Source organism: Arvicanthis niloticus, chromosome 23 (genome assembly GCF_011762505.2).
Source record: "Arvicanthis niloticus isolate mArvNil1 chromosome 23, mArvNil1.pat.X, whole genome shotgun sequence".
Lineage (NCBI taxonomy): Eukaryota > Metazoa > Chordata > Mammalia > Rodentia > Muridae > Arvicanthis > Arvicanthis niloticus.
In genome coordinates this window covers 10188328-10202311 of record NC_133430.1, presented here as the reverse complement: position 1 = coordinate 10202311, position 13984 = coordinate 10188328, and the positions used below count along the sequence as shown (strand labels likewise).

Sequence of the window (13984 nt, the reverse complement as noted above, 5' to 3'; positions counted from 1 at the left end):
AAACAATGCTTTGGTTCTTGTATAACCTTATGGGAACATGGCTCCATATGTGCTAAGACACGCCTCTTGAAGATACAGAGATACACATGTATATGTGCAAAACACCCCACACTCTCTTTGTCCTTAACAAGGTCTCACCCTGTAGTACACCCTGGCCTCACCCTTGCAATTCTGCCTCAGCCTCCTGAGTTTACAGGGATGTTGCACCATGTCTGGATACCTCAGTCCTCTTTGGCCTCAAATTTTTTCTGCTCTATGAATTGAGGGCCCAACTGGGTGCTTTTTTCTGGGGAGGTGGTGTATCAAGGGAAGCGTGTATGTTTTCTAACTCCTGACCTGAGCCTGGAGGGCAGAACAGAAATCTAGATAAAGACATCAAGATGGATGATCAACAAAAGGCTGGTGCTTTGACCTTGGCAGCTCTCCAGGCCAGAGGTTTGGGGCTGGGTCCAGTTACAGGTCTGGTCCTCTCCATCCCTTCTCATCTGGCCTCACAGGCCCCTCATTTGGCAACTGGTGGAATGGCGGCTGAGGGTTGGTTGGTTTGGTCCTTTGATTGTTTTTGATCTATGGCCTCTGCCTCTGAGGCCCTGGCCCCCATAGGCTGCAGTAAGAACAGCTTGGGGCTGAGTGTCTTCCCCGTTGAACTGTGGAGCCATCCTCGTGCCCAACCCACTCGAGATGCTGATAGCTATCTAAGCCCTCCTCCCCAGCTCTAGCCCGGTCTGAGAGTGGTCCATGCTCCTAGGCTTCAGGAAAAGAAGACTCTCTCTGTCCCATGTATGCCTGTGGTGGCCTTGTCTGCTGTGCTAGACAGGGCCACTGAGAGGCCAGACTTTAAGCCTCTGGAAAACCAGAAGCAGGGGGAGAGCAGATAAGACCTCTTCGGTCACCCCCATAGACTCAAGTCCTCTCCTGAAGAAAGTCTCAGGCTCCTTACTCCTCCAGCTTTGAATCTGCTGACCCCCTAACCATCAATGCCCTCCTTTTCTACAGCTGTGGAACTTCTTGCCCAACAAGGTCCAGTGCAGAAGCTGCTCCAAGACCAGTCTGTGCGCGATGGCACAGATCACCCTGAATCATTTCTCTACTTCCAGTCCTCATGGTCGACTCTTCTGCACTTTTGTTATGTCTTTATGTCCCTCTGCCGCGACTGCTTGAAAGGGACACGCAGGGGAAGACATTGCTGGGGCCTGCTTGTCCCAAGCTCCAGATAGCCCTCTTCCCAGCTCCTTGTCCCCTTAACATTCCCACTTACTCCTCTGTGGGGACCCGGACTCCAGACCCAAACACCCGCCCAGTCTAGAGCACAGCGTGAATTGCGCTCCATGGTGAAGCAAGCCAGGAGCAGAGACAGGTGTGCACTGAAGCGCACCGCCTACAAGTTGGCTTTGCCACATGGCCAGGAATCCAAGGATTCCGTGGGTCTCGTGCGGCCCCTGCAGGGCTGCCAGGCTTTGGGCTTGACCGCATTTCCCTACCCGGGCCACTTGGGTTCCTAGGGACCACCGCGACCCGCCCTCAGGTCCGCCCAGGAGGCGCCTTAGCCTCGGCCCCGCCCTTCGCCCCCGCCCTCGCTCGATCCCTAGGTCCCCGCCCGGGACACCTGGGTATCCTGCGACAGGTGAACACTGCGCAGCAGAGAGCTCGCTAGAGCTCCAAAGTCCCCACCATGGGTAACAGCGCGGCCCGCAGCGACTTCGAGTGGGTCTACAACGACCAGCCTCACACCCAGAGGCGCAAGGAGATGCTTGGTGAGAGTGAGCAAGAACCTAGCTGGGACGTGGTGGCCACAATGGGGTGAATAGGATATGGGGAGCAGTGCGCGCGGGGGTCAGAGGTGGGGTGGTGGTGGGCCAGAGCAAGCCGCGGGTTTTTCCGCCCGCAGCTAGTAGGCGCCTGCTGTGTGCAGCCCCTCTTGCTTCTCAGCCAAGCCAACTCAGAGCAATTATGCGCTCGAGCGGGCTACACCTGCTCAGAAAGCAGGAGACGCCTATTTCCTTGGGGACGCAGGAGACCCCGAAGATCCATTGGAAGAAGTGGCTTCCACCCCCCCCCCCCCCGCAGTGGACCTCTTCGAGGTCCCAGGGTGGGCAATGTCATGCGGATACCCGGCTGTGCGCTGGCGTCTTGGGCACTGTGGGTGGAGGGTACTACCTTCCTCTGATGTCTCCAAACCTCTGTGCCTGACTGCTACTCACAGCGCTCCCTTCTCTCTCCCCATCCCTTTGGCGCTTGAGCATCTGAAAACTCTTGTGTTTCATCAGATCGGCAATGCTGTTTCCTGTGGGTTTAAGGCGAATAAGTTTGTCTCACATTTATTCAACAGTCAGCTTCCGTTTTCGTTGCCAGTGGTGTCCAGGCTGGTCTCCAGATTGTCGTTGGCCAGGTCTTGAACTGATACTTCTTTTTCTTGGGGTTTTCCGGTTTTTTGTTTGTTTGTTTGTTTGGGTTTTTTTTTTTTTTTTTTTTTTGACGTCTTCCTGATCTGTGCCTAAAGTGTGCAAGCTTCCTTCTGACTTTACATCTTTCAAATTCAGGGTGCACCTGGGCTGCTGCTGCTCCAGTTGAGGGCTCAGGACCTGTCCTGAGGGGCTTGTTTTGGTGGTTGTCTCTCACATGTCTGGGTTAGCCATCCTCCCTACTCTTGTAAAATTACCACAGCAAAAGAGACCTTGGTCCCCCTTCCATGGCCACAAGAGGAGGGCAGGTGCCTTGGCTGAAGTGCCTGAGGGTACCTGAGCAGGGGCCTCCTCAGCTTTTCCTCTGCCTCCCCAGCTTCCTTCCTGAATTCTCTCGGCTCCTGGAGTTAGGTAGAGAAGTCCTGTTGACAGGGACAGGAGCTCATGGGATCCAGACAGACTGCACCTTTGAAGGTGGGCACACACGTGCACACACGCACACACACGTACACATGCACACGCACGTGCACACGCACACACTCGCGTGCGGGCATGCGCGTGCATACACACACTTCTCTGCAAAATGTTGTGGTCACACTGCCTGGTCCAGCAGGGAAAGGATAAGGTAGGCTTCCTGAGGGATGGGAGCTGGTAAGGTATCTGGGACTCTAGGATACATGAAAGGTTCCTGACTCTTAGCTGCATGAATGGGCTTCAGATTTGTGGTCCTTTGTTTTCTGCCTCCCCAGCCGAGAGGTTGAAGATGTGTACCCCAGAGTCAGAACTCTCTAGTTCCTGTTGGCTTCAGACTTGCAATCGATGGCCTTGGTATCTGGATCCTTCTGCCTCTGCCTTCCTACTTCGGTTATTACAGACAACCAGCCCCACTTCCAGCATCTATGTGGTGTTGGGGAATTAACCCTGGGCTTTGCACACACTAGCATTCGGCCAGGGGAGCCATGCCCCAGCCCCAAATATCTCTTTCTAAGCAAGAAACCAAGAGCCTTAGAATACATCCAGAATTCCTAGAAGATTGGTGGGGGGAAAGCGGCAGGGCTGGAGCATGGGAACTTAGGGGGACACTCTGGTCCTGGCATAGCAAGAGAGCTGTCACCTCCAGGGAGCTCCATTCTGATAACCTGTCTGGTTAGTACTGGTGACTCTGGATGTGTGTTCTTTCACCCGCTTGAGCTCTGGTCTTTCCTGCTTTGCCAGGCATGGTTCAGTGCCTCCTCCTTCAGGAAGCCCCCCCACCTCCACCCTGCTGGCCGCTCTGATGGCCCTGGCCAGGCTGGTGGTCACCCTGGGCTCTGCCTCCTCAGCTCCACTGCCCAAGCTCTGGTCTCTGCAGCAGAAATTGTGTGGCTGGTAAAAAGGCTTATCCCATAGCCAGGATGAATCATGCCAACATGAGGAAGTTGGGATAGGCCATATGAGAAATTTCCTTACGAAGTTGCTGTTCAGACTTGGGAGGTGATGTCTGACGCATTTCTGGCCAGGATCCCCACAAACGCTCACAGTAGCTGTTACTGTCAGCCTCCTGCAGACAGGACTGGACTCACTGGGGATGGGGACAGATGTCATAGTGCCCCTTATTTCCCCAGCCTGAGGGAAAACTAGCACATTATTGTTCTCTGTTTTTCCAGAGAGGAAGCCATTTGCCCTGTGCTGTGTAGCCCAGAGGCCCCTGAGGCCTGGGTTGCTCAGGTCTAGACGGAAGGCCCACTGGTGGTTGATGGCTACGTCAGCCTCTACAGCAACCTGACAGGTGTTCAGTGACTGAACCTCCCAATCAGGTCCCAGAAGTCATTGCTAAGAGTTGGCCCCAGTGTTCTGTGATAAGACCGAAGTCCACCTCCTGTTGTCGCTGAGGGTGAGGGCATGCTCTCCTGGCACAGTGTCTTAAGAAAATAGGGTCCCATGGCATCATCTAAGAACGTGCTTTCTGGGCCAGGGCAGCCAGGAAGCTGGTCCATTATACACCAGGTCAGGCCCAGGAACACAAACTCAGATTTGTTTCTTTGAAGATAAATAGCTTTGTAATTTTGTTTGCTTTAAAAAAATCTATGAAAGCAAGGCGCCCGCGCGCGCACGCGCGCACACACACACACACACACACACACACACACACACACACACACACACACACGGGAAACCAGGAAATAAAAGTCAGTTTTGTTTGCTTAGGAAAAGCCAGGCTACAACTTCTTTGTGTGTCAATGGCCTTCGGGAAGATCAGAAAACCCAGATGCCGCTGCCAGAGAGCCTAGGGTACAGAGGGAGCCGCTAGGGGAAGGTGAGGCTCTGGTCACCCCACCACAGCCATACAGACTCCAGGGTGACTGGTAGGAAGCCTGCCTCTTGCTGGGATCTGCAGGGGTCTGGTTGAGCCTGTGGCCTCCTCTGCCAGGCACAGCTCTGTGGCTGCCTCTATGGCTGTGGTCTCCCTGAGAGCCTAGTGTCTTGTGCCCCCGTTATAGGACCATGGTTTTGTGGTCAGGGGTGGTTCTGTGCTGAGGTGCCGAGGTGTGCGGTGCTGTGCTATACAGGAATGGGGAAATGGGGGTGTAGGGTACAGGCCTCCAGCAGTTCAGGAGGCCCTTCCTTCTCTATTATACCCTCCATTGCTGGGATTTAGCCTTGGCTCCAGCCTACTAGAGATACCCAGATGCTCACCCTCTAAACCCTCCTCTGCATTTGCCTTCTCCCGAATCTGGGAGGCCCAGGCAGCTTCCTGGCCTTTGTAAGCATTGTTCTGTGGTGAACTGATTGTTTATTTTTGTGGTTCTAGAGATGGAAACCAGGACCTGGCACCTGCTAGGCCGACACCATGACCCTCCCACACCCGGCTAGATTTTTTTTTTTTTTTTTTTTTTTTTTTTTTACCTCTTTAACAACTGGCTCTGTGAGTAGTCTCAGAGTCTTAGCTTCAATGTTCTTTCCAAAGAACCATTCTGGTGACACGCGCACAAGTCTGTACACGAGGGCACACTCACACATTTGCACACGTGCATACGTATGGTAAATGTGAAATCACCGGCTCTCTGGAAAGAACTGAAAGCCCCGAGTTGTGGCATTGACTGATTTCCTTAACTATTGCCATCCTGGCTCCGTCCCACATTCCTGGGTGCACCCCTGCCGTAGAGATGAGGAAGATTCCCACTCTGGTTCCTGTGCCCAGGCACCCTGGACACCAACCCTGCCCTTATCTGTCACCTTCCTCTCCCCTGCTCTCCTTTAGAATGCCACACCCTCAACCTTTGTCCCCAGGTGGAATTCTGTACCTGATGTCCTCACTCAGTGCTGGGGAGAGCTCAGTTGTGTCTGGTGCCCAGTAGCTCTGGGGATTGAGAGAAACCACAAGCAGTGGACCCTCCAAACACCTTTGCCATCCCTAGCCAAAAGCTGCCAGGATCAGCCCGGGTGCCAGATATGTGCTCTGGTGAGGGTTGCTTCCTGGTTCATATCATGTCCTTGTGTTGCTAAAAGGCGAGGGAGCACTCTGATCTACTGTCTGAAGGAGCACTCCAGTAAACTGTCTGAGGGAGCACTCTGGTCTACTGTCTGAGGGATCACTCTGATCTACTGTCTGAGGGATCACTCTGGTCTACTGTCTGAGGGAGCACTCTGATCTACTGTCTGAGGGATCACTCTGATCTACTGTCTGAGGGATCACTCTGGTCTACTGTCTGAGGGAGCACTCTGGTCTACTGTCTGAGGGAGCACTCTGGTCTACTGTCTGAGGGATCACTCTGGTCTACTGTCTGAAGGAGCACTCTGGTTTACTGTCTGAGGGATCACTCTGGTCTACTGTCTGAGGGAGCACTCTGATCTACTGAGGGAGCACTCTGGTCTACTGTCTGAGGGATGACTCTGGTCTACTGTCTGAGGGATCACTCTGGTCTACTGTCTGAGGGAGCACTCTGATCTACTGTCTGAGGGATGACTCTGGTCTACTGTCTGAGGGATCACTCTGGTCTACTGTCTGAGGGAGCACTCTGATCTACTGTCTGAGGGATCACTCTGATCTACTGTCTGAGGGAGCACTCTGGTCTACTGTCTGAGGGAGCACTCTGATCTACTGTCTGAGGGAGCACTCTGATCTATCGAGGGAGCATTCTGGTCTACTGTCTGAGGGAGCACTCTGATCTACTGTCTGAGGGAGCACTCTGATCTACTGTCTGAAGGAGCACTCTGATCTACTGAGGGAGCATTGTGGTCTACTGTCTGAGGGCACTGATCTCATTATAGGGGCTGCATCTTGTGACTTAATCACCCAAGGCCCCAGTCCCTAACCCATCATGTGAGGATCTGAGTTTGGGATCTGATCTTGAGTTCTGTAGAACCTTGTTAGCCTGGCACGTGTTCTGGGACACTGCACTTAGTTTGTCTAATGTCATGGGCCTTCTTTCTTTTTTTCTCAGCCGTATGGCGGCATACTAACACGCCATGCATACCCTTGCTTTAAGGGCACACTTTAAGACCACACCCAATGCTCTCTCATCTGGACCATGACCCAGTGTGAGAACACTTCCATCTATACCATACTCCTCTGTGGAGGGGAAGCTGGGAAGGGAGATAACATTTGAAATGTTACCGCAGTCTGTTTCGGAGCTGGGAAGAAGCTGTCTAAGAACGCTTTGGGTGCCGGATGAGGACAGGCTGGTCTGAGGTCCCACCCTCAGCTGGTGGGGTGTTAGGGACTTTGGCCTCCGGTGACTAGGTGACATCATCATCATCACTGGGCAGTTTGGTGGCGGGAGCTCGGCAGGTTTGACTGCTGGAGGCTCCCGTGACACAGGAGGCAAACTTGCTGCCCTGTAGCCAGACTGGTCTTGTGCATTACTTAGCCTCCCTGGGAAAAAGATAGGAGAACCCAGTCCTGGATGGGGTTGATGTCAGACTGGGAGGGGCAGGGCATGGAGGGTCCAGACTGGAAGTGTTGAGAGTCCTCACTGGAGAAATGATACTGCAGATTGAAGAGGAGGGATCCCCATCTACATAAGGGAAGAGTGGCTGAGGGGCCTACAGCTGGAAGTCCCTCTCTGGTGCTCTCTTGCCCAGCTCTTGACTCTGTCCCTGATGACAAAGTTGACAAATCAGGAGAATTTCTGAAAAAAAAAAAAAAAAAAAAAAACCCAAAGCTCCTCAGAGGTACAGGTTAAGAGTGTCTTGTGGGTGTGGTCCTTACCTTAGGCTGCGGGTCCTTAAGAACAAATACACTAACATGTTGGTGGCAAATCTGGGGCATCCAGGCATCCTTGGGTCCAGTGGCCACATGCCCTCAAGGCAGATGCCACCTGCCTGTGTTCCTAGCTCTGTGGGCTCTCAGGGAAAGCACATCTGACGTGGAGCACAAGAGAGCAGCCCCAAAAAGAGGCAGCAGCTGAGTCTGAGGATGCTTGCCTGCAGGGTGCTATAGATGGGTGTCCAGGCTGGGATCCAGATTTGTCTAGCAGAGGCCAGAACTCTTGAGGCATACGAAGGGACTCCGGGCTAGAGGCTGGACACTGCCCACGCCCACCGAGAGAAGACCTAAGAGGAATGCCCATTGGGCAAAGGGCTTACGGTAGCATGGGGTGCAAGAAGCAGCTTGGGGAACCAGGGTAGCTGGGGAGGGGATATGCAGTCTTCCTTCCATGTGGAGCATTCTCCTCTCTGGGAGGTCCAGCGGAGGACCTGAGGCTAAGAAGGGCCAGCTAGGCCTCAAGGGCACAGTCAAGTCTTTGGGGGACAGGAAGAGGTGGGTGCACAGAACTTCTTGCAGTGGTTTTGGCAGAGGAGAGGGGAGAGTCATAAAGCAAGCACCCCACAGTCCGAACACCTCCATCCAGGTCATTGCTGCTAGGCTGTATCCTTGGTTGGGTACCGCATGTGCTGGCCTATATCTAAGCCAGAGCCTGGGCTCTGCTGCCCTCAAGTCCACCTAGTCGAGGCTGCTCACTTGACACAGGCTAGACCCAGCCTCTTGTGCTGATGTTTGGCTCCCTTCCAAGGGGGAAGCAAGGGCAGCTGCCTCATGGAAACCTTTAGCTAGAGCTAGTTAGTGGGTTCCTGGGCAGGAGTGGAAGAGGAAGGCTGCCACCTGAGGGTGGCTCAGTGGGCGAGGCAGGTCCACAGAGGCCACCATGGGGAATTGGGAAGCTGCTGGCATGCACAGACTCAGACACTTTGCATGTGATTTTCCTGGTAGGGATGGAGCTTTCCCGCTGATGTCCTCATCCTCCCTGTCATGAAGACATGGCACCTTCCCCATGGTCCTGTGTTCCCCAGGAGCAGCGATCCTTTTCTTGCAACACTGAGGCATTCCGTGGTGGTGTCCTGATCCTGGCCCTTCACCTGGTCCCCAACACAGTTCCCCAAGTAGCAGCAGCCACATCAGTCCTCTGAGTGGGAGGCCGAGTGTGGCTCACATATCACAGAGTCTGTCCTGTGTGCCCAGTGCCATGCCCGTGCTAAGCCCAGTGGGATGATGCTGGGAGTGACCCTGCTGGCTTATCCATCATGCCAGGACTGGTGAGCAACATGGCCCTCAGAGGCCTTGTCCCAAGCCTGGGAGGAGGAGGTTGAGAATGTAGCCACCAGTTGTGTGTGTGTGTCACTTCACAGTATTCTTTGCCCTGGACCTTACTGTTCTGGCCCTGCCTTACTGGGCTGAAGATCTCATCCACAGAGCAGCAATCATTTTGAGGGCCCCACGGGGAGCAGATTCCCTGGTCTGTCCTGGCTTCTGCAGTCACCTACCTTCTTCACAGGGCTTGCTTTGTATCCCCAGACAGGTGGCCTCACCCCTGATGCCCCATTCCGTCCCGTGGCTCCCTGCTTTGCTCTTGCATACCTGGTGAGCCTTGTGATGACTTTAATGATGCATCCATCTCTTCTTCTCGACCTTTCTCCTAATGTGGTCACAGGCTGTGGGGTTAGCATGTGAGCATCTTAGGGGACGTATTGTTCTGCTCATGATTGGTGCTAAATGTCCCCCTCCATTTGAAAACAGGCAACACAGTCAGCCTGGGGGCAGGGGGATCCTGGCTTCCTAGAGCCCAGGCTCTTCAGATACCTAAGGAACGTTAAGCAACTGTGGGCAAAGTCGAAGGGGAAACGGTGGTTCATGCCCATGTGCATAACCCTGTGCCATCAGGGGCCCCTACAACGGGACCCTGGCAGCTGCCTCAGCTTGGCCCTGAAATCTCCTAGGCCGACAACAAGGCCTTGTCTTAGGATGCTGCCCATTGCTCAGATGAAGTGTTTGGGAGCTAGAGGTTTCTGCATGCTCGTTTTGGTTTTTGAGATAGGGTTTCCCTATGTAGCCTTGGTTGTCCTGGAACTCACTCTGTAGACCAGGCTGGCCTGGAACTCAGAGGTCCTGTGTCTGCCTCTCAAGTGCTGGGTTTCAAGGATTGTGCCACCACTGCCTGGCCAGACTTTCTTTTCTTGTGATAAAACATGTGTATGTGTGTATGTGTGTGTACACATATATATGTAAAGTATATATATATACATATGTATATATACATACTTTACCTACTTATTTGCTTGCTTACCTATCTATCTATCTATCTATCTATCTATCTATCTATCTATCTATTATCTCTCTATCTACCTATCATCTATCTATCTATCTATCTATCTATCTACCTACCTACCTATCCATCTGCTTGCTTGTTTATTTACTTATTAATTTATTCACACACACCGAGTCTCATGTAGCCCAGGCTGCCCCAAGCTCACGATATAACTGAGAAATATCTTGGACTTCTGCTCCTTCCATCCTCACCCCCACGTGCTGGGATTACAGGTGTGTGTTAGCACATTGCTCCTGCAGTGCTGGGGATTAGTCCAAGGCTTTGTGTGCACTGGGCAACTGGGCTGCTCCCCTGTCCCTGTAGGAGTGCAGGCTGGAGGCATTCGTGACAGTCACGTGTTATACAGCCATCATCGCTGGTCACATGGCCCTGCCCGTTCCAGTGAAGGACAACAGTCCTTGATATGGTCCTGGGAGATACCATAGGCCATTCCTGGGCAAGGCAAGTTGAGGCCACTGTCTGCTCACAGGGTGACAGAGCTGCTGAACACTGGTGTTATTTAATTGAGGTACTCTAGGATAAGATCCTGCCTGGCTGGCCTTCCCCTCTGCAGGACAATGGGGACCCCATCGCTGGGGTGTCTGTTCTGGTCCAGGGAGCCAGGGGACAGAGCAGACCTGGCTCCATCTCCTCATCTATCTCAGAATGCATCTATCAATCATCCTGGGTTTCTGATGGCCCTCTATTCACAGATGCAGCTCCAGCCCTCTGATTGGCCCTCCTGTAGGATAGCCCCAGTGGTTTCATCTTGCCCCACCCTTTAGTATTCAGGTACCAACAATCTAAATGTCTTACTGTTATATTTTTTTCCTCTTGGTCCTCGCTGGCTTGGCTAACTTCCACATGCACCATTTGCTCCTTTTCTAGAATACAAAACACAAAAAACGCACAAACTGCACAAGGATGGAAACTCGCTGCTGTGTGGAGAGCAGACGTTTTGTTAGCTTCTCTGCAGTGCTTATTTGTTTTAGGGGCTGCCTCCCAAGCCATACCTGTCCACCCCAAAGGCCTGAGCAGTGTGGGAGTGACCAATCCACATCATCCCTCGCTGTCCATGCTCCTAGTTGCAGACGACAAAGGTGTGTTTACTGGAACACTGGGGGCCCCGAGGCTGTGGCTCTGTGTTTACTTTGGTTTTTATGGAACCTGTTGTGGCGCCTGCACTTTATTTCAGCTGGTGGCAAATTCTCCCTACCCTGGGCAGGCTCCCGAGCCTTGCCCTGAAGATGGTCAGAGGCAGGGCCTTTGCACTCCGCAGTCCAGGCTGCAACTCTTCCCAGACACAAATTATAGCGATGAAGCCATCCAAGACTCATGAGGGTATGGGATGGGCTGCTGTATATGTTCAGGGACTGCTGGGGGCTGAAGATGGGAGTTGGCAGGAGAATGAGGGTCCAATAAATGCTGAATCACCCCTCATTGTTGTCTTCCCTGCAGCCAAGTACCCAGCCATCAAGGCCCTGATGCGGCCAGACCCCCACATCAAATGGACCGTGTCGGGAATGGTACTGGTGCAGGTGCTGGCCTGCTGGCTGGTGCGGGGACTCTCTTGGCGATGGCTGCTGTTTTGGGCCTATGCCTTTGGTGGCTGCATCAACCACTCGCTGACACTGGCCATCCATGACATCTCACATAATACTGCCTTTGGCACAAATTGTGCCTCCCGCAACCGCTGGTTTGCCATCTTTGCTAATCTGCCCATCGGCCTACCTTATGCCACATCCTTCAAAAAGTACCATGTGGACCACCATCGTTACCTGGGCGGAGACGGGCTGGATGTGGATATTCCCACGAACTTTGAGGGCTGGTTCTTCTGCACACCAGCCCGCAAGCTGCTCTGGCTGGTGCTTCAACCCTTCTTCTATTCACTAAGGCCTCTCTATGTGAACCCCAAGGCGGTGACACGTATGGAGATCTTCAACACCCTGGTGCAGCTGGCATTTGATGTCACTATCTTTGCCCTCTGGGGGATCAAACCCATAGTCTACCTTCTAGCCAGCTCCCTCCTGGGCCTGGGCCTGCACCCTATCTCTGGCCACTTTGTGGCTGAGCATTATATGTTCCAGAAGGGCCACGAGACTTACTCCTACTACGGACCCCTCAACTGGATCACCTTCAATGTGGGCTACCACATGGAACACCATGACTTCCCCAGCATCCCCGGTTGCTACCTGCCACTGGTAAGTGCTCAGCCTGGGCTGAGCTGGCACGGGAGGAGTGGGGAGTGAAGGAAGGGCTCTGGCTAGTCCCTGGATGCCTTTTCCTTTGTGTGTAGGTAAGGGGAGGGTAACCTACTTTTGGCTCCATGGCAGCAGGAAAGGCTGGACCACATAAGACAATGCCTGGAGACGGAGGAGGCAGATCCAGAGAGGGCAGAGTCTTCCAAGCGGGTGCAGGTTAGCAGCGTAGGTTAGTATGCTGCTGGAACCCTGCTGATGGGCTCTGGCGGGTTCCTGGTCAAGTGCTTGTCCCGTTTCAGTGTCCTTTTCTGTATCAGTAAACACTGAGAAGGACCCTGCTTCTTTTCTCCTGCCTGTTGGCAACCATTTCTTATCACAGCCTTGGGACAGTAGAGGTATACTGTGCCCAGCCTGGCAGCACAGATGTGGATCTTGTCCTTGCAACCTATGGGGACTGGCTGTAGTGACAGGGAGGGGAAGCTAATAAGAAGGGAAGGGAGGCTGAGGTGGAGGGGTCGAGGCTGAGATAGAGGGCCAGGAGGTCCTGAATGTTAGGTGTGGGAAGTGAAGCTGTGGGGGAGGAGGCTCCTGTCCCAAGTAGGTATGCTTATGCCTTCCTTGGGTGCCCACATTGTGTGTGTGTGTGTGTGTGTGTGTGTGTGTGTGTGTGTGTGTGTTGGTATGTGTGAATTCCTGTCCAGTATGTGTTGGGCTGGATGCCTTTGGATTGTCCCAGTGATGTGTTCTTGCAGCCTATGTAGCTGTCTGCTCCTTCCACAACGGTCACACTCAAATATACATTTGAGATGAGGGCAGAGGTTAAGAGGAGGGGACAGCACATCTCAGAGGCCAAGCTTGAGTCTCAACTGAGGCCACCTCTGATACGAGCAGCCTTCATGAACATTCTCTGTAGGCAGGAGAGATGGCTGTCTGCTGGGCCCATTTTGGATACAGCAATGGCTTCTTCCCTGGGAAGGTGGGAAAGCAATCTCCACAGCACTGTGGGAGTTTGGTTACAGGCTGCGGCACTCCATAGGGGAGAATGCAGACATGGAGTTTCAGCTTAGGGTAAAGGCTCAGGGTGGAGAAGTGTGATCACTGAGCCAACAGTGAACTGTGAGGTTCAGACTCTGGCAGAGCATAGGATGCTGTGGTGAGGGTATGACCCAAGGTCTGCAGGGTGTAGGTCTTAGAACTCTATGGCATCATAGTGATCATAGTGGACCCGCCCTGAGTGTGTGTGTGTGTGTGTGTGTGTGTGTGTTTATTCACCAGTCATGTGTGTGTGTGTTTATTCACCAGTCGGCCAAGGTGCAGTCTTGACCCCAATCCCTTTCCACAGGTGCGGAAGATTGCACCCGAATACTATGACCACCTGCCGCAGCACCACTCCTGGGTGAAAGTGCTCTGGGACTTTGTATTTGAGGACTCTATGGGACCCTACTCCAGGGTTAAGCGCAAGTGTAAGCTGGCGAAGGACCACCTGTGAGCCCTGCAGACCAGTATTCCAGATGGAGCAGCCATAAGCCTCCTGCCCATGTGAACTGGTCTGTCTGCATCAGCTCCTGCAGTCTAAGCTGTCTCTGGCTCTGTTGGGCCCAGCAAACAGACACAGATTGGAGAAATCAGGCTTATCTGACCTTTCTGGGTCTTAGCTGTGACTGCCCAGAATACTGAGCAGGCAGATCCATGGAGCTGGCATCTCTATGCCCCAGATTAAATCTAATATGTCTTTATAGTCTGTGTTTTCCTTCTTTGGGGCAGGATAGAGTCTTGGCCTGAACCTGAGCTCCCAGAAAATGAGGCCTGAATCCAA

The 13984-nt window shown here is 53.2% G+C and overlaps 1 protein-coding gene across 4 annotated transcripts; it reads left to right on the top strand.

Annotated features, from left to right (window-relative positions):
• Window positions 1-1585: 1585 nt before the first annotated feature.
• Window positions 1586-13906, top strand: LOC143436788 (sphingolipid delta(4)-desaturase/C4-monooxygenase DES2). 4 transcript variants are annotated; one of them, XM_076921198.1, is made up of 6 exons: window positions 1598-1754; window positions 10681-10759; window positions 10856-11067; window positions 11163-11308; window positions 11426-12168; window positions 13511-13906. In XM_076921198.1, the coding sequence occupies exons 3-6, from the start codon at window positions 10892-10894 to the stop codon at window positions 13655-13657; spliced, it is 1212 nt and encodes a 403-aa protein (XP_076777313.1). In that variant the 5' UTR covers window positions 1598-1754; window positions 10681-10759; window positions 10856-10891; the 3' UTR covers window positions 13658-13906. The 4 variants fall into 4 exon arrangements, with proteins under 4 accessions (XP_076777315.1, XP_076777313.1, XP_076777316.1 ...); XM_076921201.1 differs by lacking the exon at window positions 11163-11308; XM_076921199.1 differs by lacking the exon at window positions 10681-10759 and having other exon boundaries at window positions 1616-1754.
• Window positions 13907-13984: the final 78 nt, after the last annotated feature.